The sequence below is a fragment of the Apteryx mantelli genome, chromosome 4, assembly GCF_036417845.1.
Source record: "Apteryx mantelli isolate bAptMan1 chromosome 4, bAptMan1.hap1, whole genome shotgun sequence".
NCBI lineage: Eukaryota > Metazoa > Chordata > Aves > Apterygiformes > Apterygidae > Apteryx > Apteryx mantelli.
Genome location: NC_089981.1, coordinates 76918954 through 76946869, shown reverse-complemented (window position 1 = coordinate 76946869; position 27916 = coordinate 76918954). Strand labels below are relative to the sequence as shown.

The window sequence follows — 27916 nt, the reverse complement described above, 5'->3', positions numbered from 1 at the left end:
ATTAGGTTGCATTTTCCTTTGGCTCCTCAGCCTCCACTCACCTACAATATTTACAGATGTACCTGGTGGGGGTCACACTGGAGTCAAGCTAGCTGGAAGTGAACTGCGCAGAGGGTTGCTTGGACAAGCAGCGTGGCTTCACCTCTCTGTTTTAACCTTTTGTAATTCTAGGGCATTGTACAATGTTGAACAACTGTAAAGAAAACATAGTTCATCAATCCACTCTCACTAAACACAGTTGCTGCTGTGTCTCTGCATGATACAGAAAATGAAAATAACTGCACATACCTCTCTCTTTTAGACAGTCAGATTGTTGGGGAAAGTTTTTCCTTTTCATATGGATTCATACAGTTCCTAGCGCCATGGATCCTCATCTCTATTGATGACAACATGGACTATTTTAATATAAATAATCAGTTAAATCACATTACTCATAAATACAGGGTCAAATCATCTGATTGAGAAAAAGTATATTGAGTGATTCAAATGGGGTCTTAAAGTGTCATTTTAAGGCAGAAAGCTGCCTAATTTGGATAGTCTTTGTTGAGGTTTCACTGGAGGGTTTGCCAAGTGACAAAGAGAACAAGTGCAGGTTCTTTTGGGACTGTTTTTGAGAGGGATTATGGTGTCTCATACCAGCTGAGAGTACTGGATATTTTGGAAGTCAGTTTGACGCACCTGAACTGCCATTTAAGAGCAGACCCTCTAGCGGTATAAGTCAGCAAGGCTTGACATCACTGGAGCTGTGCTAATTTACCCCTGTTGGGATTCTGACTCTCAGACTTTACAGAGTGAAAATGAAATTAAGGAAGCAAAACAAAAAATCTAAAATATTAGTAAATAAAACAGCTTGAGAATGTTATGCTTTCCCAAGCATGTGAAGAAAAAACCTGTAGGTTATACTTTCAATTTAATTTGTGGCTTATTTGATACATGTTTAAACATTCAGTATATGCTATGGAGGACTTAAGGCCTATAAAGTGAGAATAATGGCCAAGATTTCTTTTTATCTTATTTTGTTATGATTGTTCCCCAGACTCTTTCAGACAAAATTTCAGTGAATTTGGATTTTTCTAAGGATTTTTACAAAGCTAGCAGTAAAAAGATCTTTAGCCACACACATAGAAAAAGGAAGAAAGAAGATTCATTGTATAACTAAAGGTCAGATAGAAGTTCAGGATAATTCAGATGTGGTCAAATTATTAAAGGGATACTTTGGCATATCTTTCAGTAGGGATGATAATGAACATGGCAATCAATTTAGGAAGTCTGACTGAGGAAAGAACAACAGCAACTATGATAGATAAGGAATGAGCAAACCAAGCTTGTTCGCCCTGGTGGTATCAGGAGCCCCATGGTCATCTTCCGCCCAGAATTCTGACCCATCTGGCACGTGAAGTGGCAAGCCCAGGAGCAAAGCTTTTCACCAAGTGTGTTGGTTCAAAAGTTGTATTCTAATTGGTGAAGAGAAAATGCAACACAAAAGAGGGTGAAGGAGTGAAGGCTTCCATGGTATGTAGGTGAAGCAAACAGAGAAAACAAGGATGCAGAGGTACAGGAGAAGTGGGATAAAACACAACAGAGTTTTAGCAAAGGTTTCTTTTTGTTAAGATAACTGATTTCATACTCAAGGAGTGTACCCTAATTTATCTAGATTTGCAGAAAGCAGTTCTTAAAGCACTCAACATAAAATTACCATTTAAAACTGCTATAATGGAGAATAAATCAAGATTATTAACCTGAATGAAAGTTTATTAAATGAAAAACTGTTACAGGTTAAAAAGCAAGTCTATCAGGTTGGGAAGAGGTTCTTTGAACTTGGAAAAAGTTTTTGGACACATCCTATTACTAATACTTATTAGTGACCTGGGGTCAATAATTAAGTTTGTGTTTCTGGAATGTGTAGATGACAGGTGTTTGGAGGTACTGACAACAGTTTGGAGGCTCATATAAGAACTGTTTTACTTATAAGCAGAATAATGGAAACAGGATGAAATTTGACACAAAGCTATCCACATAAAGACTTTATGTATTGGGGCTCATCATATGGAGGCAGCAGAGAAACAGAGATCTAGGCGTATTGTTGGACTGTAAAATAACAATGAGTCTCCAATGTGACAGCTATGGAAAATCTGAGAGAAGTCTAAGATACATTGCAGATAAGTTTCCCTTGAAGTCACTGAAGCATTCACACTATTGCACAAGGTGCTGGCAAGGAGTTTAGTATATGATATACAGCTCTGATCACCCACATTCAGATAAGATTGAATTAATTTGGAATAAATCCAGAGAAGGGATACTAAAATGACTGAGGGAAGTGAGCATGATCTTATGAGAACAGACAAAGAATCATGTCTTGTTTTCCCTCGCAAATAAGATGGCTCTTCATGAATGCATTTAGGAATTTAAAAACAGGGCAGAAGTAATATGCTTTAAATTTAAACATAACACCGATACAAGATCAAATAGAGATAAGCTGGTTGTACAAAATTTAACATGGTTGGAATCACCTTCTAATTTCCATCAGTTAAGTAATGTCCTGAAACACATATGGCAAAGAACCTAATTGCTTCAAGATGGAGCCCAGCAGGTTTATGGACAGATTGCATGACAGAGTAGTGGTGATCTAGAGTTACACATTCAGGTCTAGTCTGAGGATTTGAGGTGCTGAACTTAGCTATTTCCTCTAAGACGTAAAAAGACAATTTGTCTACTTCTCTACTGAACTGGATTTATTAAGCTGTGTCTTTATTGTGGGACAATTAGTCCCAAACAGCCAAGTTTCCATTTGCCACCTAACTTTGCTTCAGAGGATTTCCTCTGTCACCCTAGGAAGTGTCAAATATTGGTCACAGATAGGGAAGGGTGCAATGCTGCTCTTGGTGGTACTGAGAGAACTGGTATATCTTGCTCATGGTTACTCATGTTTAAACTGATTGTCAGATGCTTTTGCTCAGGTCAGATGCAAAAGCCCCACAGCTTAATAAAACCCTCCCATTCTTTCTAGAATATGTGATCCTCTTTCTGGGGGGAAATGTCCAATGATCCCAAAACATTCCTTAATATTGTGGGGATGTAAGATGTTAGAGATGTTCTTCACCCCTTCTGCCTTCTTCCCTCAGTAAATTGTTATGCCTCTTCACCTTTTAGATACCGACTGTCTTCAGAGGGTCTGAGAATAGTGGAGGTGTTTTGTGGCTTGTGGTATGGAGGTATACATGGAGGTGGTGTTTTCTGAACAAAATATCTATTATAATGGCAACTGCAGAGAACTGAACTCAATTTTCTTTATATCTCCTTGACAATTTCATGCAAGGCTTTTACAGAAAGATTCTTTTTCTTTTCTAAAGAACTATTAGAAACATTCAATACTTGAAGCCAAATCAAATACAGCTGGATACTTCCCCCAGCTCTATTAAAGTTCCTATAGATTAAATTATAGTCTCCTTTCAGGGATCACTTGAGGTGCTTTGAAGTCTATACAAAGAAATCTCTAAAAATTGATTAAGAGTTTAATTAAAGATTCATCTTATAAAACTATATGTAGTCCATAAATTTTATTAAATCAAATCTGCAAATCCTATACACTATAGGAAAAAAAATGCAATATGGCCACACTGGCCCTATCAATAAAACTTTAGTACAACTGCAAGCACAAAAGAAATGCTGAAATGAAATAGTTATGATTCAAAACATGTGGTAGTTTACAAATGTGTCAGGAGCCCAGAGCACCTTAGTTCTGACTGAACTCTTATTTACAGCTCTCCTCACCACAGAAGTAAAAGCCACTCTCACAATACCAAACAATTCAGAGTAATAACAATCAGACTAAATGAGCAGCAGTAATTTCCTGCTACCCTTTCCTTCCTTATATATTTGGCAGCAATTAGCCAATAACCAATCCAAAGTTCACTCAACTCAAAGGGAAGACAGACCACAGAACTTGGTGGGAACTGAGCTAGACTCTGGGTCCTGCCCCTCCCTCTAAAATGGAACATCTCTTCCCAAGAAAACAAAAACAAGAAAAAAAACAGGAAAACGGAGATGTCCCCAGGGAAATCCTCCTCCTTTACACATACAGTGGGAAGACACCGAAGAATGAAAATGGCCCTCAGATCTTAGGAAAAGGAAGTTTCTTTAGGTATCTGAAAGATCTGAAATCTCTAGATTATTACACTATTACTTTCTGAAGAACAAGCAAAGGAAGTGAAACAAGATTTTGCCAACGTTGTCACCATGTGAATTTAATAGACTGATGGATAGACTATCGACATGACTTTTTACTTTATTAAAAAAATTTTTTGTCAGTAATCAATATTATAGACAACAATCATAAAAAAAACCAAATAATTTGATCGCTATATTAAGTTGTATCCACACCGATGACTAAAATGTTCTCCTTCATTGCCTTGCAGTTGTTTGACTCATTAATTAGACATGTTGGAGACAACAGATTAGGGGATCACAGCATTTTTATTTGCTCTACTGACTTGAAAACAATTGAAAGATGGTCAGGCTATCTGAAAAACAGTATAAGAGGAAGAAAAAAAAACCCCAAAGTTTCCTGAGTTTTCCATTATAAGCATCACTGCTTTTAGTCAAGCCAGTGAGTGGCTTTGTTCTTAAAGAATATCAAAGGATATTAAATAGCTATTTAGAATAAACATAGGAAAAAAAACAGACAACTGACCTGCCTTTTGAATACCTGTCCCAAATTGGACTTTCAAATGCTCAGCACTTCTAGAAAAGAGCGGCAGTGTCTCATCAGTTCTTTGCTTTACACTTGCTTTCTTCAAATACTTGTAAACCACAGTCAAGTTTCTACCAGTAGTGCTAGGCATCATCTGAAAGTGCTTCCAGGCAAAGTTACTGCACCAAACATTTCTACAGGAAGAAAAATCTTCATGCCAGTCTAAGTATTTTAATTAAGTAGAGGAGTCTATATTTGGAAATGTAGTATACAGAATTACCAAGGCCAACCCTTTTGTTAAGGGCAAAAACTGTTATTTTTAGGCTGGTGAAATAAATTCTGTAGTCACCTTGCCTTGATATTGTTCAAAAAAGAAATATGCAAATTTCATCTGATAGTTCTGTAATTAAACATAATTATTGATCTTAATTAAAAATATTTTCTAAAGACCCCCCCATCACACATGATTTCAATCACACTGCTCAGTTCAGGCATCAAGAAGTACTTGCAATAATTGAATCCAGTAGCAAGCAGCAGCTCATAAATAACACTGAGCATCCTCATACTAACCTTTACTTCAATCTTCCTACTTGAAATAGGTCCAACAAGACACCATAAAAGTGGCCAGTTCAGAACTGTTTAGAATAAGCTTTAGAATCAGTTCAGTAGGATATTTCAGAAGGGAGCCTTCATGGAGAGCAGTCTGAAAATGAAGTAGCCTCAAAACTTCCAAGGGTATAACAGTGGCATGGAACTGGCTAGGAAACAGCAATTTTGCCTCAGTAAAAATATCTTGCAAAAACAGAACTGGTTCAAAAAAAACCAAACCAAACCAAACAAACCCCGCAGGCTTTTAAAATGAGTTTGAGTTGCTAAGGCCTTTTTTTTTTTGGGGGGGGGGGGAGGGATGAGATAACAAAGGACTTCCCTAAGGAACTCAGTAATCTGGAAAAAAAATTGAACTGCTTTGCATAAAAGTTATATTTCTACATCTCTCAGCTGCTCTTATCTTTGTTCTCACCATCTCAGGTTCCATATGACTGTTTGACTCTCTAGCCTGAAAGCTGGGACACTCCCCTGAAAGATACCCACACTCTAGTCCCTTCTTCTACTCCCACTTTACTAGAAGAGGATCACAGTCCAAAGAAGAAACTGAGCGCTCCCCTGCTGCAGCCCAGGAAGGGCTCTGACCCGAGTCAGAGTATCCTCCTCCCGACCAGGGCTGACCTAACTCAGCACCCCTGCATCAGAGGGGTGCTCCCCACCCTGCCACAGCTCTCGGGGAAAGGGAGAGGAGAACATCCCCAGCAGCCCAAAGGAAAATTGTCCATGTCACACAAAACAAGCAGCTTTTACTCTGAAGAGGGAAAAAAGAGCCTTACCATTTTTAAAGGTAGATAGTTCAGACTGAACTAACTGTAGCTTGGTTTAGTTTTCTGGTTTGTTTCAGTGTCAGGTTTTTATTTTTTATTATTTTTTATTTTAAACTAATTTCCTGTCTGGGTTGGCAGCCAATGACTCACATGCATTCAGAGATGAGGTTAATAGCACAGCCAGAAAGCCAGCCTACAACTCCTCTTCTCCAGCCTGCACTTTAATCACCCATAACGACCCCCACCCCGACTCCATAAGTACAGCAATACTCAAAGCACTAGACAAAAGTAAGGCTCAATCGGCTTTCCCTTACGCCTGCAGAAACTGCCATAACAGAAGCAGTGAAATCAGATCTTCCAAGAACCCAGTCTTCATGGGCGACTCCTGCAGTCCAGGGCAAAGCAGTAATGAGTGGCTCTGGTGGGAACTATGTCCAGCCTCCCTCAGGTGATGGGGGGATGACATGATTAAGGCAGGATCCTGTTTTGAGAGTTCACCTCAGGGAAAGCCAGAGAGTAGACGCAGGCAGCCATGGGGCTGCCAGTGGCTTCCCATGCACAGGGAGAAAGCCCCCGCATTCACTTTCCAACCAGTACTGCTTAAACTAACTGTTTCCTACACACTACAGAATACACATTCATTCAATAGATTGCTTTCTCTAATTTATATCTATCAAGGGTTCCCGGGCTAAATTTTTAATCTCAAAATCTAGGATTTACCACGGACAACGCTGAGCTTCCAACATACATGCAGGGACTGTGTAACGCGTATTACATGCAGTACTGGCAAGCCAAAGAGGGCTTTTCCTGCAGCTGGCTTCTTGTGTACCAAGTTATAGTGAATGCCTAAAATCCCTAATGTTTGTCATCAGAAATTAGCACGCAAACATTGGCCTGACTGACAACTTATCTAGCATGCAAATCAAAAGTAAATGAGAAGAAGGAAAAGTGAGTGACACAATGAGGAACCAGCAATTTCTCATTTGGGGTGTTTTATTAGGCAGTTTGACAAATTTCCTGCTGGTTAGCTGATTAAATTTACATTTCTCTATTTTTAATCTTTAATTTATTTTGTACTCAAATATGATTGTTAGTCATTAATCAATAAGGTTTAAAGCGTTCATGATTAATGGGCATTGCTTTCAGTATAAATAAGAGATTCTGTGATGCTGGGATTTATCTCACTCTAGAGATTGCAGGATTGCTCTGAGTATTCATTCCGTAGTTACAATAAACCGAGCCAGGAGGACTGATGAGATTCTATGCTAGTGGTGTGATAAGATGAAATGGAAGCAGCTATTAGGGATCTGCATGAGATAATGATGAAAAAGAAACCAAAGAGTTAACAAGACTATGCTTTTCATATGATTATGCAGTGTCAAAGAGATTAACAAGTCTCTGTGTTATGGATAAATGGGGATTTATGGCTTCTATAAGGTAGAAAGAAGTGAGAGAGATTATTGAAATTACCACTTACTGCCGTACCAGGCTTTAAAGATTCAAGGTAACAGAAGTAATGAGCAGCTGTCAAAGGGTTAATGAGAGTCTGGCTGCAGCTGCAGTCACTAGGAACTGAAGAGTTACTGGACTTCTAAGCTACACTCTGGGTAAGTAGCAATGAAAGCGTTAATGAAAAGCCTACATGTATTGAGATGCTAATTGTCAAGATAGTGTATTACTTGAGGAAGCTAATTAGATTACTGGAAACTCCCACTAAGGATGAAATGCTTGTGTCCATTCCGTCTGTCAAGCTCTGTGAAACATTAAGAATTAAACTCAAAATTCACGTGTGATGAAGTCACTTTAATTTCACAGGCAGCAGAACACTGCTCCCATTCCCACCATGCAGAGGGTAGCACTGGATTTCAACTTTTTCTGTGAAATCCAGGAGGCAGAGTAACCTGTTACTTGCTGCTGCGCTTCCCCCCCACCCCCCCATTTTCTGCCTCAGCGCTACAACTGAGTCATTCTGTTGCCCATGGCTCGTGGGTATACAGTGTTCCTGCAGCGTGCTGCATTATTTCTTAGTTAATCTGTCAATGTTATTTTCTGCTAATGCAGATGTGGAGTTCGCTTACCGTCGCTTTGTAGACACTTGTCGAAAACCATTTGGAAAGCCTTAACTATGCATAAATCTGCAGAGTGAATGTTTTCTTTCATTCACTTGCTCCTATTATTTGATTTCTTGTAGGCCTCTGCGGCAGAGATGGAGAAAATAAGGTAAGTGAGACTGTTTATTTACATCTCATTATAGACAAGAAATGTTCTATTGCACAATGGACGATAAAGGCTCTTGGAAAATATTTTGCTTAATATTATCAGTGTAAAATACTGGATTGCATGATGATGTACAGGGAAGTCATGTTTTAGAGACAAAAGAAAAGAAATGTGGTTATACTAGTAAATCGGTTTTGCAGACGTCTATTCGGAAGGGGTGTTTTACACACAAATATGTTTTATTGCCAGATGCAGATGATATTTTATTATATAAATGGTGTAGTCAGTTGTCCATTTACTGCAAGAGCCTGCCATTCTGTTTAATGAGGAAAGTGGATCAATAATTCATGAAAAAGCTGAAGAAAATATAGGCTTGACTTCAAAGCATCTAATTACTGTGGTTTGTTTCAGTATAATGCTGTGACATTGGTGCTCGATTTCTGTTTCATATTGTGTACCAGCCAGATAAATCTTGTCTCCTCTGTGTTTAAAATGTTGTCATACTGTACCAGTTTCTCAGCACATCTCTGCTTTAAGCAAAAAGAGATGGCTTTTATAAACATAAGTTTTCCATCTCATGTCTGACTGTAAGTCTGCTTTGGGGAATATTGCTTTTGTGTATGTTGTTAAGAAAGAAAGAGAAAGAAGCAAGCATTCTAGCCATGTTTTTTTTTTTTTAAATCAAAACACATCTATTAATAAAATCCCCAGGTACTATCAAATAGATAGATAGAAATTGAACTTTTGATTACACTTTCAATATTTTAATGGGGCTTATTTTAATACTCCAAAATATTATTGGCCACACTCTTTTTTGGTTTTACTGGACAAGTCCAAATTCCTTTTCCGAGCCTAGTGATTCAGTTTGGTTGGTGGCAACTATTGCTCAAGCACAACTTTTTAGATGGATTAAGTTTGAAATGGCTATCGTAAGTTTGTTAGAAAGGCAGAGAAGTTGCAGAATTCGGGGACTTACTTGGGGCGGGGGGAAGGCAATTGTGAAAGAATAGATTTGACATAGTGTTTAGTGAATTCTGGGCTGAAAGCACAACCCTGTTTTTAGTTTGAGAAGGATGAGGAGGTTAATTCTCTTACAGCAGAGTTGAAGATGCATGTCCGAAAGTTTCTAATTTATTTATAAAGTGCTTTAGTTGTACATTTATGTACTGTCTCATGTCAATGAGAATATTATAATTTTGAGCTGAAAGGAAAACTTTGTTCAATATATTATGGTTTTGCATGCAAACAACCACTATAATGTTAAAGCCTAACATTAACGTGAGTTTTTCCTGAGTAAGGACTGAGAAGGTACCTCAGGATATGGTCCTGCATTTAGCAAGACATCTAAACATGATCACTTATGGCATATGCACACTCATTTCATGAATAACTGTTGGAAAATGCAAGCAAATATCTGTTTACATGCTCGCTTAATAAACGTGTGTGCACAAATGCAGTACAATACTTTTAATACTTTCCTGAGCATGCCTTAGCCACTGCTTTTGACAGACAGGCTCTTGCCACATTTGCAAAAGGAGGCTGCAGAGCCCAGGAGAGTAAGCTCTCTCTCTTTCTAAATATATTCCTGAATTTGCTATGACAAGAGGAAATAACCTTACAGCTCCATTTTCCTAGCACCCTGGTTTTGCAGCTGTCATGCATGTCCCAAGTATTAAGTATAAGCAGTTCTTATCTCAGTACTTCATGAGCGCTACGTAGATGGAAAAGCTCATGCTGCCCCACTGATGGAAGTGGGAGTTTAGCTATTAACTCCAGCAAGAGAAGGGTCAGGCTGTGTCAGGAGCTTGTTTCTGAAGTTTTCTGTTTATACTTCTTGCATATAAGAATTTTTTCTGACAGACATTTTTTCCCCCATCACATAACCCAGTGCAAGGGGCACTCTGTGCTCCAGAGCAGAGCAGCAAGCCAGGCTAGGGGAGCTTCAGCAGTGCCACAGCAGGGAAGTTGCACTGCTCCAGCCTGAACTTTGCCGGGCTTGTGTCAATAATAGTTATCATGAATGTAAACTGATAGAACCCTTAACAGTTTAAAGAAACAGAAATAGAATTCAAAATCATTAAATACCTGGTGAATCCACAGACTTGAGAGAACTACTTTTTTCCTGGACCTATTCAAGTCTGACACCCAGATAAAGACAGATTACCTTGTCTCTTAAGCACAGTGGTCTTGGGGAGGCCATGAGGAAAGAAGGCCTGGAGTCAGAAGAATAAAAGGAGGAATGGGAGTGAAAGGAGCAGGCCAGAGGAAAGAGGTATTTTTTTGCCATAGACAATATGTAGAAGCCAGCATAGCATCATCACAGGAAGAGCCATTACTACATGGCATTTGAATACAGGCGACCCTATCCCCTGCCTCAGCTCCTTCCTCACTCTTTCTGTAACCAGCCAGGGTTGTGTCTTCCCACAGCTGGGAGGCCATGGGCCAGAGGGCAAGGCCAAGCCAGTTGCTGAGGTGAGGTGCACAGAGGATGCGAGACTCCTGGTAAGGAGCAGGGAGAAGGGTGTCTGGAATTAGCTGGAAAGGGAACGAAAGAGAGTTTCTCTTTTTAGAGAAACAAAAAGAGGAGCAAGGCGGATACACACAGGACAACCCAGGCACCTGGGGTGAAAGCTCCTGGGATTAAAAAAATCTGGGTTTGCATTTCACAAAGCACTTCAAGATAAGGAAGCCTTTTAAATATGAAAAATAGGTGCAGAGAGTCAGACTTCAGAGGATTGACTCCACTCTGACAGCCCCTGGGAGCAAAAGGTCCAAACATTTTTAAAAGGCAGCTCTAAAAACCTGTAGGTGAGCTTTGCACATTCTCCAGCCCAGTGCATCTGGAGTGTCCACGAGGAATGGGGCAGCCAGGCCCACAAGAGACAGAAAGGCAAATGCAGCAGCCTCCAAAACTGATCCACTGATCACTCATGCTTTAATCAACACAGAATTCACTGAGCCAGGGCAGCAGAAGCAAAGGTTTAGTGAAATAATACACCTGTCAGTATCATGGTCCTTCACTCAGCATCCAGGTGGAGAGAAACAATTCATCTCAGATAATGCAGTAATAATTCCCCTTGCAGATCTAGGAGCCACTGTGACCTGCAATGTCACACCCTGTCCTTTTCAGCAGTAGCTTGCCATGACAGCATCACAGGTGGAAGGAGCAGTAGGAAGCAGAGGTGTGAGGTTATCAGTATTTAGCCTGATACAGGGACGACTTCCTCTAGAAGTGGAAACATGCTATTTCATGATGAAATTTCACCTAGAAAAATAAGTTGCTGAAATGAAGTCTTCACACTGTGAACAATTCTTAGCAGTACATAGTGTTTATAACATCTCAAGGTACCAATATATTAGGCAGGAAGTAAGGCTAACTACTAATCACAACCCCCTTGGGGATGTACACTTATGTAGGTTGGCTGTGTACGGTTATACAGTCACTTTAAACATTAATTACTGCTGACTACAATCTTTTAAATGCAGGTTTTTTGGATTTGGTTCTTTATCATGTCTGTTTAAAAAAAAAAGACTGAAAAATTAAAGTAAGTTTCAAATGTACCTATGCTATTTTGACTTTTAGCACTGTGCTGTCTTTTGCGCACGTATTCAAGAGAAGCACATGCCTTCCATGTTTCAGGCCTTGCAGATCCATCATGGCTGGCACACAGAGGTGTGACTACTCAGAAAACTGTTCCTTCAAGTCAGATTTAATCCATAATAAGGCTAGATGTGCGAACGAAAGACACCTGCCATTTCCACTGCAATTCCAGTACAAATTCACAGGGTAGCTCTTTCTATGCTTCCATTTAATCCTGCCTGAACTAAAGGTTATAACATTTAACCTTTCAAGTGAAAGAATTGCCGACTTTGGCATAAGAGACTTCCAGACTTATTTTCACACACACACGCAGGCCAGATTCTCAGTCTTTATTACATCAAAGAGGATCTTACTCCACAGGGAGTGACAGTTAAGGTGATAGATATTGTTCAGTAAAAGCTTTTTCATTTTTAATTTTATTCCTAAAAATTTAAGTCACAATTCAGAAACTCCATAAATCGATATTCTTAGACCTAAGCTTTCAAGATGTACAATATGCTAAACTGTTTTATATAGAAGTACATAAAACAGGTCACATCACCACAAACTGCCAGACTCAGTGCCGGAAGGAGCTTGGCTTGGAGTTTTTCTAGATTGTAATACATCCATACAATTCCCCAACTGAGGATTACATTAGTTTAGTAGCACTAATAGTGGTACTTCTACTAATCATCCAGGGATCTCTGATGGAAGTGATCCAAGTCTCACAAGCAACCTTTGAAGCAGCATCTTTATTTCCTTGTTTCGGAGTGAATAAAAGCAAAGTGATATTTTGTACACAGTGCTGGTAGTAAGTCAGCAGCTCGATCCAAGTCTCTTGAATTCTCAGACTTGGACTTTTCCTCAAGCACATTTGAGTGGTACATCTGTGGTAAGGAAGGACTATCACTTGCTCTTAAAGGAATGTCAGAAGCATGTGCAGCCCTTTCTGTGGTAGTTTAGTGAAAATGTGAATACCTTCTTAAGTGCCCACTAGATCATGCTGCCTTCCTTGTACTTGGTATAAATATAGCCCTCTTCATATGCTAATGAACACACTGCAATTTCCTGCCATCCCCACCTTGTCCTTGTTCCTGCTCTCAGCCTGTATCGACATTGATTTTACCATAGTTACTTGAATACAAGGAGGGGAGTTTTTCCAGAAAGTTACCCTACAAACATGCTTTACTTTCTACATATGTCTTGCCTTTACATTACCAGCTGATGTACTGGGAGCCACTGCCTCACAGAGGTGCAATACCATGGGACAACAGTCAGATGGTGCAAGGCAGCAGCTCCAGCATCTGCTCAGCAGGGCCTGTAGGCTGTCAGCTGATGCCAAGACTTGAAATCCCAGCCAAGGGTACAGGAAAAGAGATGACACAGAGCAAGCTCAGAAGAAATGGAGCACAGGGAAGTGAAAGGGCCCTGAGCGTGGGGTCCTTAGAGGTTATGGTAGAAGAGTCATCTAGATAGGTGAATGTTCAAACATGTAAAGGAGGTGTTCATTTTTCTCTGCTTTGCAAGATGGTTTTATCTCCCAGGAAGTTCCAGCAGCAATGACAGCCCTGCAGTGCTGTTTTTAGCACGTCTGGTTAGTTCACACTACTATCCAGGGTGTGATTGTAGCACAGCATAACCACACTCCTTTCTCCCCCAGAGACTACACGGGGCTTTAAAGTGTAGTGATTGTCAACCAGAGCAATGGACACACAAGGATATACCCATACCCTCTAGGGAACAGTAGCCCTGGAACTAGGATCGTTTGGGTCACAGAGCCATGCTGGTCCACTTACGCTAGCAAGTCTAAGAATTTTGTTAATGGAGCCAGGGTGCCATGACCTGTAGGCTTGTGTAGCTCATCCCACTTCATTTTCACTGCTACTGTTACCCGTGCTAATCAGTCAAATTGATAGTAATGCCCCCCCCCAGCTGAAGTATTGCTACGTTGTCCTACATCCCTGTACAGAACAGCCCTAAGCCATTGTTTTGTCACACCTTCCTCTTCTTTGTTCTAACCACCTGCCTCAGACATTGTCCCTTATACCTCATATCCACAGAGACCTCAAACAGAGGCACTGGAGCCAAAACCAAGGTTTAGTGACTTGCAGCATGCGCTCAGAGGTCACGCTGCCTTTCCAAAAGGGGAGACTGAGCAGTGTTGCATCCCACTGCCCCCAAATAGATCCTGCTTCTTGGAAGACTGAGCTATATGGTAGTGATACTGGTATGAAAGGAATCATCTCCTATCACCTGCTGTAACAAGTATGGAATCATAACATCTTTTACCTCTAGGTAAATATCCAGTTGAGCGTAAGCATCCGGCAAATAAGAAACATGACAGGAACAGAGGGTAGAATAGAGTCAAGTTGAATGAAACCAGGTATAGCAGTTGGAAGTGGCCTGCAGGGACAAGTGGGAGCCAAGCAAACATCTGAAGAGATTGAGGAAGTAGGTAGGAGGAGATGAGCCATGCCATCAAACCGAGAGCTGCAGTGAGTCATGGGGAAGAGGCTGGACCTAGGTGATACCAGACTTACACATAATGCTCTGCCTACCCTTTTCTTGCAAGGCAAAGTGCATTGCTGAGCAATACAGTGAGCTACTCAGGAGGAGGGGAGAGGGGAAAAGAAAAGTGGGCATTTTGCAAAAATATTTAAGAAAAAGAAAATACCGTTATTTAAAGTGGTTGTGACTAGTTCAAAACTTAGTAACACAGAGAGTAGAGTTTCCAGAACAGATTCCCCCCACCCCCACAATACAGTAATCCTTGATGGTCAGGAAAAAAAAAAAAAAAAGTCAAAAGTGGGAAAAACCAGATACTCTCTGCATCCTCTACATTGCTAATAGCACCTGGACTTCAGTTTATGTATGCATTCTGATCAAAGCTGTCTGGGAAGTGCATTGAACAATGAAAGCAGAGACAAAGCTAACAGTGGCAGCAACTGCAGCTGTAACAGAACAATCTTATAAACTTAAGAGCATAAAAGCTTCCAAGCTGCAAACCCTAGATGGTTCAAGGGCAGTATAGTTTGTGAACCACGCTCGAGTGTGCTTTGTGGTAAAATCTAGTACGGTTTGCATGCTAGCTGGTGCTACAGCACACAGACTGATGAAAGGAAGGAGATAACTCGCCTGCAGCACTTTATTACAGCCTTTTGCAATTGCCAGCTCCACTGCTGCTGGCAAGGCTTAGGCAATTTAATTTACCAATCAGTTTTTGATTTACACCCAAGTGACTTCGGAATGCATTCAATTAAAAGCTGTGTACCTTCAGATTTCATTCAACTTTCTTTATATTTCAAGTGTTTGAAATATATCAAAACTACTATTAAGCTTTTCACATTTAAAAAAAGGGACTGAATTGCCTTAACATTTTAGTTATGGACCAGAGCTACCTTAGCATGAAGCACACTGTGCTGAAAACACAGGCGTTAGTTAGTGAGCAATAATCACACTTTTTAAAATTCTTGGAAGTGAGGACTGAATCATTTACAGAGCCCTTGAGAAGGACAGCAGAATCATAGGTGTCCGTAGGTCCTTGCAAGAAGGTTTCTTGCATGTGCTTGACCATTCCACTGTTAGTGAGAACAGCACAATTCTCATTATTCAGCTTTTAAGGAGTAACAGGACCAGGGAGCCTTCCAACTCATTGAACAATGCACAGAGTCACTGCTCATTGAGTTCTACTAAGTCCACCATATTGCATGAACGTGTACTAGCTCTTAGAGCATGAATTTCTTCACAGAAAAGCTAGCTCTCTTCCTGAACTTGCCCAGCTGTTGCTATGTCAGCAGAACTATAACCAAGAGACTGTGTCAGAACACACAAATATCTTGTGTAGGTGACCTGCATCTATGATGGCAAATAGTATTAGGGAGGAATATTGTGGCATGGGGGAACAAAGCAGTGGCTGACTAATTTACATAACATACTAAAACATCAGGAATACTCAAATGGTATTTAAGCTAAGCAGAGCAAAAAGCAAATTTTGGGTACCACATCTTGGTTTTTTTGTTTGTTTGTTTTGATTCATTTTTGTTTGTTTTTGAAAAGAGAACAGCTTGAAGCTTTTTCTGGAAGCCACTGAGCTCTTCTGGGGGTCTCTGCTATGTGATAAAGAAACCAATATGTCCACAAAAAGCTCCTGTGAGTTAACAGTTCCGAAGTGCTGCTCTCAGTTTGACGAGACCAAAGTTTGGTATCCACATCAAGGCAAAGGGGCTCAACTTTGAAGTTTCCATACAAATTAGGTCAAACAGATGAGCTCATTTTATGTTTCAATTAGCTTTAATTGCCATGTGGACAAGATGATTGGTTTAAGGAGCTGATCTATCTTTAAGGCCTTCCAAGAGCTGTACTGGAATTCCCAGCAGCGAATGGCAACTTAGCGTCCTCTCACAAGAGCTCCTACTTACAATAGACAGTTTGAAGAGCTAATCAGTCAGCACTCTCCTGTTCTATGCGTTTCTGTTTAACAAGTGTTAAATCTTTGTGCTGCCATTCAGATTAGGGATACCAGTTTACTCAAAGTGCCGCACAAACATGGTTTTCAATGCTTTGCTTGTATACAGTAGTCTACAGGTCAAAAAAGAGTCTATATAGCTGTATAATTGGTCTTATTGCCTTGTGTAAGAAGACATCCTACAGGTGCTTGAAACAATATCTAAGTAACACCAAATGTATGACAAATGACTTTGCACATGCATATTTAACTACGTTTGTAACTGCCGGCTCATCTACCCTTTGAGATATTATTTCGCCTTGGCATTAATTCTCTCTGTCTCTCTATTCTGTAACAAGGAAGTAGTATTTCCAGGAATTTTGATCAGAAAAAGTCCAGACTGACATATACCAAATATATTTCAAGATTTAATACAGATCCTCGAGTGGCCAAATATAAATGCTTTTCAGCCCTACCCAGTTATTCTTACCAGCTCAACAGGGAATCAGTAATAAAGTATGTTCACAGACTGAGACACATTCTTCTTGACTGGAAAAGTGCTGTTTTCTATAGGGAAACATAGATTTTAGTCTGCATGCATATAATCTGTAGCACTGGAATGGTTCTATTTGAACTCAAAATAAATTTTATACTTAGATTTGACTTTCAGCTTGTGAATAGCTGATGATGCTTTTATTTGTATTTGCATGTTGATTTTGATTGATGCGAGACCAACAATTAAAATGTAAAAGATCAATGAGAGTCAAATACTTCAAAAGCAGAGTAAAAATTAGAAACCCGGCAAACTAGCCCAAAGCAAAGCAGGTAGAGTGGAGAAAGCCAGAGCAGCAGTGATATTTACGTAAATTACTTGGAGAGCAATACCACAGCTCAACACACAAGAAAATGTGATCATACCAGTCAGATGTAGAAAATCCCAGCAAAAAGTCTTTATACAAAAGCAGCCTTCAGTCCTACAGCCTTCCAGTGCTGTATTTGTAGCCTGTTGTTGCCCTTTGGCAGGTCCTAGTTAAAAAAATAAAAATAAATACATAACTGGCCTGACTTATTTTTGTCCAGAACTGTACAACAGCTGGTCCTAGTACCCCATTCTGCCATCTTCTTACAGCCTTGCACACACAGTGCCAGGCAGACCCACATGGGGAAGCACTTCTTTTTCTCAGCCCACATCAGCAGCATGGCCCTGCCAACTCTCAGCCTCTGCACAGCAGTGGCACTTTACTTCTGACCCCTCACAGGCCTTTAGTAAGAGCAAAATCTTCTCTGCTTAGCCCTGTCCTCACTGTACCAATGCCACCAAGAAGATTGAGCATGGAGGGCAGGACTCCTGAAAGCGTACAGAGGGAAGATTTTCATACCATGCTTTGGAAATGTGATCTAGGATAGCCCAGTTGATGCCCATCTTTGCTATGGAGCAGCTAGATATCTCATGGGCTTGCAGGGGAGGTAGAAAGTCCCAGTCATCCCTATGTGCTTCTATCTTCCCAATTAAGGAAGGCAGCAAAGTAATATCCTTGCCCTGAAGCTGGGAGAAAAAGTTAGAGGAAGTGCTGGAACTGCTGCAACAAGGGCCAGAGGCACTTTACTAAAGTGATGTTCCCAGTTGCATGTTTTCACGATGCTCTGATCCTGTATTATTCCTTCATAAGCTGCAGCCAGTTTGTGACTTCTCTTTATATGGAAGATTTGCTATACATAAACTATTTTACTACTGGAGGAACCAACAGCAAGAAAGCTTCAACCCTTTTATGAGATGCACAGTCCTCCCCAATCACATGTGATGGAGCAGCCAAATTCAGGAGTCTTGGCTTTTCCATGAGGCAGGTTACTAGCCCCCTGCATAATTCAGGTGGTAGCTCTGGCAACCGAGCATACAGACAGGAGAGAGAGGAAATGAGTCACAGATAGAAAAGATTGACAAGAGGTTTTTTTTAGGGCCAGATTCAGCTGAACTAAACTGCTTGGTAACTGCAAGCAAAGCCCCCCGTCCCCCCACATTCCCTCCTTCTCTGGCTCTACAGGAGAAATCACAAACTAGAAGTCCTATCTAAGAAATTAAAAGTGTATGAAATTATAGCACTGAACAGGGATTCTGCTAACAAATGTTACTTTACTGGGGTAAAGCTGTCATGTCTACTGCACACAATGCAAATAGTTCTGGATAACAGGCACATCCTGATAACAGGAACTTTTTTTCCTCCACCTTGACAAGGCTGCTGATGCAGATTTTTACAGTAACTGTAGGCTTCACTTGCTTTCCTTTAACTGTGTTATGCGTTCTAATTTAACAACGCCTCAGTAGATTCAGTTACTAGAACTGACAGATTTCACATGCTGGGAGCTTCTGCAAGTTTTTCTTTACAAATCAGGACTGAATATCATCTAAATGTAAAAGAGAAAACCTCTTGGAGACATGTCCCCTTAATTCCAGCATATAGTGCACTTGGGGCCATTTGAGAGAAACAATACAAATCTAGCCCTTGTTGTTTTATGTACTTTGTTTTGAAGGACATATATTCTAGTCTAAAAGCATTTTCTTACACAGTGACATCACTCCCGTGATCCAGAACAACTTTTATTATAACCTAGCAACACAGCAAACAAATGACAACAGCTACATGTTCCTTGGATTCAAGGAACATAGAAGGCTTCAGTTATAGTTTTGATAGTAAAATTTAATTCATTCTTTACTGATAATACTGTGTGGATTGGACTGCTCTACTGAGGCTTGGCACTCACTTTGCATTCCCATCTCCATCCCCTGAAGAAGTCTTCAAACCCTATTGCACAGTAAAAAATAAATAAATAAATAAAATAAAGTTTACCAGAAATTTAATTTTAAGGTTTCTAACAGCAGTGAACTACTAATTATCATGGCAAGCAGAGCAGACAGTTATGATTAAATTGCCAGACTGGATTTATAGACTGTCCCATCTCCTTATTCATCATTTCTATATAAACGTTATTGGGAAGGCATCTTAAGATATAAATAGGCATAGATATGGTTGCATGCTGAATTCAAAATAACTGAATGAATCCATTACTGCATCCTTGGAGGACTCCAATTTTTCCCAGAACTACAACTCCGTTTTGAGTGTTATCTACCTCATTATGCATAGATTAGTTGCATTACATTTTTGGCTTTCGCAGACCACACACAAACTGAAAACAGCTAACTACATTTTTGCAGAGAGCTTAACAGAAGTGGAAAGGGACTCCAGATAACTTTCTTTCATCTAAAAGACAATGTTGCTATTTATACATTTTTCACATTCACATGAAGAACAAAGCTTTCACATGATACTCCTGTCATTCATATCTAGAACGTTGCCTGCTACAAGTCTGCAATGTTTGGAACGCTTGCTGCAGTACACCTACAACACAGATTCATGGCACAAAGCTGCTAAACTATTTAAGGCTTTCCAAACCCATCTGGAGCATGTTTCCTCATCTTTTTACTACGAGCCACTGAACTGGAGATTAGTTAATTACAAGTTTTGCAGTGGCAGGAGACATTACCAGCAGAATCAGCAAAAAAAAAACAAAAAACCCAACAACAAACAAACCAACAAAAACTGTTATCCTTTTACTAGTGGCAGCTCTTTTTTCAAAAAGCTGTTAGTTGCATTTTCTATTCTTACTCTGACTGTTTTCTTCAGGGTTAGAAGTTAGGGCAGGGGTTTGTAGGTCCATGCTCCAACCTGCTCAACTTCCTCTTTCCAGTGCATAATCACCCTTAACAGGCCAGGTATTGTATGTCTGCTTGAAATCTGGGTGGTAGAGGAGCTGACATTACTGAGTTGAAAACATGGAGCAAGGTCTAAAGCCCGGAAGGATCTAATGATTTTGCCATAAGGACACTGGTAACAGCCAGAGCTATTAGGATTCTCTCTGAAGCACTGTCAGAGTTCAGAGGGGGTTTGGGGGGTATTTTGTTTTGTTGTTGTAAAAAAAAAATAATAATAATAATAATAATAAAAATAATAAAAACCACACACATGACATTCCCTGTGTAAGCCACAAAACTTCCATCTCCTCAGGGGAACACTTACCACCCTTGCTAGAGCAATGAAGAGTTTCAACTGGAAGCTGGCAATCTTTCATTGGCAATGTGCCAGACTAAACTTTTTGTTCCTACATTAGAGCTTAAACATGTTGCTAGACAACATTGAGGAGCTGGGAGCCACTGCTTCTCACAGATGCTTCTCTCAAGATGCTGTGGATCCCAAATCCCAGCCCTGTGCTGACCCTCTCAGACATGCTGAAACTCACCAGTGTCTGCAAACCACTGGGAGCCCCTTAGAAGGAAAGTTTTAAAAGTGTGAAGAGTACTGCTGTCTCCCCCCCAACCCCACTCACTCATTCTTCATCATTTGACATTTTAACATATTGCCATATTAACCACCAAAAGTCTAATCTGCGAGCATGACTTCAAATTTATATTTACAAAAGTAGAGGTGCAATGGCATATGGACCACCAGCTGGTGAGAAGTAGGAACGGTACTTTGTGGAGTTTGAGTCACTAATTAAAAAAAAAAAAAAGGCCACACCCCCAAATTTCTGTACAGTCAAAGAGTCAGAGACAAAAGCTTGGTTTCTTGGAATTGGAGTTGTTTGAAAGGACAGCTGCAACCAGGCCAGTACCCTGAAAGCACAGAACCCAGAGGCATTAAATAAAACATAAGCTATTTTGTTTAACATAACAGATATATGAAACCAAGATGTTTCTTGCAAAGACTGTGAGAACTAGCACCACAAAGGGAGTGATGGGAGAGAGCAAAAGGAGAGATGACAGTCTGTTCCTTTTAAACAAGAGAAATAAAAATCACTTTGAGATCTAGGGTGGCATTGAGGGAAGTGTCTTTTTATAGAGGTCACAACTACCTACCCTCAAATTCATTTTACCCTGTCTCCTGCCTTCTTCCCTCCCTCATCCTAGATTTGTGTCTTTTCCTCAGGCTTGTGTCACCCCTCCGCATTCTGGAGGGATTCTCCTAGTGCTGCATCAGAAACTTCACCCCTTCTCCTCCCCAAATGAGGATTTAGGTCTGCTAAATATCTGCAGCAGACCCACCTCAGAAGTTTCTTTAATCACTTATTTAAGCTACCAAAACTTGAATGTCTTCTCAGGAAACAGTTCATTCTTTCTCATCCTGATTTCTACCATCTGACTAATGTTCACCATTGTTACTCCAGTAACTCTTGAGATCTGCCTGCCTAAGTTCAGGCAGCTATAACAAAGATTAACTATCATCACAGTTAAAGGATTGAGGTTCATTATTCTTCTCACTTCACTAATCCATTTCACCAGCCTTCCTACTTTACCTGTTTCCCTAGAAGGGCAGAGGGGGAGAAATCCAGATTTTAGAGGACAGTTCTTTGGCCCTTCAGTTGTGCAAGGCTGCCAAACATCTGCTCTCCCATCACCTGCACTGTTTCCCAGTCCTGCAAATCCAAGAATAGCTCCTGCAGCCTTCTCGGAGACTCAAAAAGAGGGAGTCTCCTACAGCTCCATCTATGCAGCTGCTAAACAGAAGCCATCTTTTAGTATCAGGCACTTTTCTAGGAGAAAACAGTAAACAGGGAAGAAAAAAAAAAAAGATTTGGCAAGGGGAAAGATTCATAGATAAACATTTTTTGTGGTAAGGAAGATACAGAAGGAAAGGCCTGTTCCTTCAAAAAATAGAATATTGTCTGGGACCATTAAATAACAATATAACTAATTACCAAGATAATTATCTCATGCTGGAGCACCAAACAGCTGAAATACAGAAGCTGCTGAGAGCACTTACTATAGTAAATTACTGAAATGCTTCTCATGGTTTATGCTGTTGAATTAGGGCACTAAAAGAAGTGTGCTACATTATTTCTCTATTGACTTTTCCACATGTGATTATTATTAGATTCATAAATATGAATCAGACAGGAAGGTCAGGTAACTAATGGTTGTAGAGCCTTGTCAGCTGTACAGCATTATCTGCACTGTAAAGGTGGATGCATTGTTTACCTGAATAACAAGAGGCAAGTAATCAACAAAATGCTTTAATGTCCATCAGATTAAAAAAAAAAAAACAAAAAACAACTAGGTCGACAAAAAAAAAGTATAAAAAGTGAATGGGAAAGAAGATGACAAAGCATAGCTGTTCCATGTTGTACTGGAGTTGTAAAGGAAATACTAAGCATGCCGTTTTTGTCTACCATTCATTGAACAAAGAGTGGAAGTGTCGCACAGAGAGATAAATCCAAGATCTTTAGTTTCTGCCTCTGCATTGTGTAGGTTTGTTTGGCCAACACAGGAACATTTGCACTTCTAGATATGAACCAAGTCTCAAAAAAACCCTCCGTGGCTCCTGCAAGCATTGTTCCTTTTTTAATGGTGAGACTGAGAATGATAAAGTGACTTCTCCAAGATCACTGAGGGACCTCTGTAAAAGTCAGGGCAGTTCATGCAAGTTATCTGCATTAAGAAAGAATGGGCAGATAATTGCAGTAAGAGGGGGGAAAAAAATTCTTGCAACCTCCAGGAGTAGAATAATCATTTCTGAAATGAATACTTTCACTCAACCAAGAAGTAGGACCAAGTTCCAAAGCAGAACATCCCCCGAGCCAAATCAAAATGCTCATGACTCTCATATTTCCTATGAGCATGACTTGCCTCTTCCCCATCTCACAAATGATTTCAGAGCTCATTTGTGACAGCATTCTTCTCCCCATCACATTTCTTCTCAATAGCATGGTAGCATAACCTCTTAAAAGGAAAGATCCAGATACACAGGCTTGTCCTTAACTCCATCCCTAGATATAAATAATCCCCACAGGATCAATGGAACTTATTGCACACGTATAGGCTTGTAATATAACTTAAGGATACTAGATAAGCTTCATCACATACATTTTTGCGGGCAGGGTAGTTTTAAGAGTCATATTCAGCACCAGTGTAAACAGACACAATTGCATTTAAATCAAAATAGTTACTGCAGTTTATATAGTGATGAACAGGGTACCCTCCCTATAAAACAAGTAATGCCTTTGATTTATTCTGTGGTTTTCCTTCTCATAAAAAAAAAAAGTCAGGCAATAAGGAATAGAAAATATAATCTGATATGAAGGCAATTAACATAACTCCTGCTTAGGTATTGTGCCCTGTCTGTCCCGTTCCTCCCCTCCCCCTACCCTCTTACAGATATCTGTCACTTAGGTATAGCTTCAGAGAGATGAGCCCAACCCTTTTCTGTGTCCTTTTCTATTTACTATAATTGCTGTTGTGTGACATTACAGCATTGGGGCCTTTGCCTTATCCTTCTCCCCATTTTGTGCAGGCAGCAGCAGGAGAGTTTCCTTTCTATTTATTCTTTAATACCTTCAGTGATGTCAGAACATTAGAGCTGCCCATTATCTAAAAGTTTCTTTGCAAATTCACATTAAATGAAAATGTAACTTTTCAGTCATTAATGCACTGAAAGAAGTTGTGGCTAAAGGAGGAGATGGATGGTTCTGAACCTTATCCATTACATTTAAAAGCAAATTATCAGTGACAGAAGCTAGGTAAAATGGGCAACAGGAGATATCAAAAGGCAGATTGAGACATCAATCAATGAGACTTTCACATCCTTTTCTTCTTGTATGGATCACTAGCAGAGGCATTTAGCTGGGTGTAATAGAGCAGAAAAATTCTTCTGCCATGAGGGAAAACCTGAGGCATCTTTGTTGCCCAGTTGATAGCAGTGCATGCTGCACCCATGCTGGAGGGCACAGCAGCTGGTGTTGCAGAACGCTGTAGGGTAGCACACAGGGACTCCTCTCCGCAGGCTGGAGGGCTCAATGTTAAAGGAGACTGAATGGGCTCTTTAGGAAAAGGGAACTTGTTCCCAAGCTAGAAATAACTTTGCAGGAAAATCCTAGAAACATGCAAATTACAGAATTGACTAGTTTTGTATTGTGGTTGTTTGTGCAAGATAGATACCTCAAACATCTCAGAGGGGGGGATTAAACATTGGAATGACTTTGCAGATCTGACCTTTAACATTTCCAGGCCTCAGTTCTCATCTGTAAATTGGAGATGATAGAGAGCACTTCCTCAGCCTAGAAGGATGATGTGAATTAACTATGTAGAAAACTGAGGCATCTACATATAGTGGCTATTTAATTCAAATATAGTAGGTGCAGGTAGGACATAGGAATTGATAGATTACAAGTACTACACCAAAGGAAGACTCAGAGCTGCAGAACAGTCATTGTATAATGAGTTAATATTTGCTATTCAAAGCTACGTCATTAAGTGTTGGTGATTTACTTTAGTGTTCATTAAACCAATATGGTATTACAGTAGTTTCTGTGTAGTTTTTCAAATTTAAGTTATGCATTTGCTTTGATTCAGGAGAAAAAGACGACACACATGCATATTACTCTGGTATTTTTTTGATCTCTATCTTCTATCCCTATTCTCAGAAGTATTGTTTGAACTTCTGCATCATATACAGCATTCTTGATAAGGGTCTCCCATATTTAGGTGCTCCGATTGTTTAAAGAACTCTCCAGCTGGGTAGCAAGACTATTTGAGTGCTAATACAGTGATTGTAAAGAATGGGACATCAGTTCCCATTTTAGAACATAAATCTTGGCAAGTCTGAATGGAGTATATTCAAATGGGAACAAATGGACGTTTTAAGCATGTAATTTAAAACAAAATATTCAGCACTTACGTGAATAAGCTCAGCAACTGCAGTTCCCCTAGCTCAACATCTAAGAGCCTATGGGTGACATTTCCAAGCTTGTAGTTGTTGCTGCGCATGGAGGACCAGCCTGCTAGAGCATCCAGCTCCACAGCTCAGCAATGGGAAACCCACACTCCAGATCCCCTTTTATGGTTCCAGCCTTCTGGTCTTCTTTCCCTTCCCGCATCTGTAGCTCCCAGATACCCCTAGCTTCTTGCTGTTCCTGAGAAGGAAACTATCCCAGACTCACATCTATTCAGCATCGGGCTTCGGTACCTCCTAAGCATGTGCATGCGCTTATACATGCATCCATTTTGAACTGCCACTGTACTTTTTCTAAAACACACTTTCAAGAGTTCTTTCTAAATATACTGCTAAGCCAGAGCTGCTTGCACACTGCAGTGCTAGCAGTAAGCTTTATCTTTCCAACTGAGAGGAAGGAAAAAAGAAAGTCTATTTGGGGTTGGAGGAAGCAATTTTTGGTCAGGCTGCTTTTCTCACAAGTGAGCACCTTGTCTGCTTGTGGCATTTTGCTCTAGCAGAGAAGTTGTCATGCATCCAATTCAAAAGATATTGGAGGGAGCAAGATTGGAATGAGAAGGAATATATGCTGCAGCTGCACTGAAAGGAGTTAGCTAAAAAGCACAACGGGGAGAAATATGGTATCCTTGACCATTCCTGTAGTCATACCAGTACTGTTACCATAAGAACAGCATGACTGGATCTTTAACTGAACACTACAGTTGGACCTCCTCCTTAATCCAGTATTTCTATTTATTCTCAGTACAGTGAAGGAATTTTACATTAACCTGAAAAAGTAGGTTTGGTCAATCTTTCACTATGCAGCAGCCTCTTAAAGGCACTGAGAAGACAAGTATTCAGGGATTTATATACTGTAATTCTCACTGGGGTCCTGGAGTTTGAAGGGCAAGTTCTATATGAACCACATATGTGTTTCACTTCAGTAGTTTTTATTTTACATGGTTCAATTTAGCAACATAAGTATTTACTTTTTTTCCCCTACTAAAAGATGCCATCCAGCAGAGTAATTTCTGATAAACATCAAGCTGAATCAGTTAGAGTTGCAAAAAAACATAATTATATTTCATAAAAAAATAATAATAAATAACCGAAAAGAAACAAAGTTCTTCTATCCAGAAGTGACTGTGGCAAGTTCTCTGTTTTCCTTTAGAAAGTTTAAGTTGTGGGCAGTGTTAGGCAGGCAGAAACACAGGAACACACATTCTTACTTTGCACCTATAGATATAATCATATTTGTACTTGTACACAGGTGACTGACTTCATGTCTATGCATACTAGTACTAGATTTCTGTGTATCCTTATGCTCAGGCATGAATTATGATGAGCTATTTGATGAAGTTCCACCTGATCATTGTAAAGACGAGGAACAAAAAATCTGACATTGGCAATATATCTCCAGTCCTATTGAAGTCAATACAAGAATATAACTAAAAGCCAGAGTATGAACCTGATAAGTAAATATCAAAACAACTATAGAAAAATGTTGTTCACTCAGGGGATCAAGACATGGATTACTTGACAAGAACAATCATGTAAAGTTAGAACACAATTGAATGCAGTCTGTTTGGATATATTCTGGCAAGTCTCTTAACACTTCTGTTGCACTCCTCACCAAACATCCTGGTAACTGAAGAAACTAACAGGGTTACCAAACCATTTTTGGCCAGTTTGCCACACACCCCCTCCACCTCACCCCCAGATTATTCAGAGCTGTCTCAAAGCAAAAAGAAGTAGGAAGCAATGATGAATGCTTTGGCCAGCACGCTCACATAGAAGGAGGGCTCAGCTGAGTTCTTCCTTCACTCTTATATAGAGTCTGTATTATGCTAACTAAAGTAGAGGGTGATAAGTTTAGAAATCTTTAGAAAATTCTTATGAATCTTTTCTTGATCCAGTACCTGTCCCTAAAGGAAAATTGTCAATAGAGTGCCCCACAGCTGAAGCTCTAGGAAAAAAGGTACTTAAAATTACTAGATGGGTTATGGGGTTAGCATTCAAATCTGAGGGCCATTTTCTCAGAAGTTCTTGTCTGTGGATTAGATCTAATGGGCTTTAGAGAACATAGCAGGGAACAGAGTAGAGAAAGGATGTCTGGGACAGGGACAGACTTAGATCCTCAGTAAGGGGGCCCCAGCCAGATGGTTCGGAGAGCACCCCACCTCTCGGTCCCTCTGTGCCAACCTGAATATGGGAAATAGTCACAACAAGGGCCTAGAAAGCTTTTTGAAATCACAAGTTTGCCTTGCTCCTGCTCACCATAGTGCCTTACCAGAACCTCCCTGTCCTATCCCTGACACCATCATCTCTCCCAGTGTGTTCCCAGCAAATTCCCCAGTCCCTAAGCACTCTCCCTTCTTCAGGATACACTTATATGGAAGAAGATGCTCAATTTGAGACCAAATGCCCAAGTGCTTTTCTAGTTCCAATGGAGCTGCACTATTAGTCTGTTGTTGCTGGGCATGGTCTTTATGTCACTGTTCCAAAGAAAGAGGTAATCCAGCCCCAAATTTCTGTGAACTTGCATAAGGGTCTTCTCAGGGGCTAGAGGGAATAGACTCCCACAAGTCTCTTGTATAAAGCAAATCAGCATGTGCATCTCAGCCCAGTATGCCCCACTAAATATCCTCTGAAATGGTAGTTTTTACTGAATTGTCTGGAACAATTTTTAGTGAACATAATTACTCAACAGGAAGCATAGAGCATCAATTAATCTTAGTATGAAACTCAATTTTAACTTAGTTGTAGTACTTCAAAATAATGTGGCTACTCTTCAATTAATTTTTGCTCTCTTTCATTTACAGAAGTGGATATTCTGTGTTGTGCTGCAATTAGTTA

The 27916-nt window shown here is 40.1% G+C and overlaps 1 protein-coding gene across 1 annotated transcript in view; it reads left to right on the top strand.

Moving 5' to 3' along the window:
* BEGAIN (brain enriched guanylate kinase associated) overlaps positions 1-27916 on the top strand; it is a 151399-nt gene that overhangs the window by 28026 nt on the left and 95457 nt on the right. The window contains exon 2 of the mRNA XM_067294973.1: positions 8255-8283. Within this exon, the coding sequence (XP_067151074.1) occupies positions 8255-8283 (29 nt within the window). The remainder of the gene's footprint in view (positions 1-8254; positions 8284-27916) is intronic.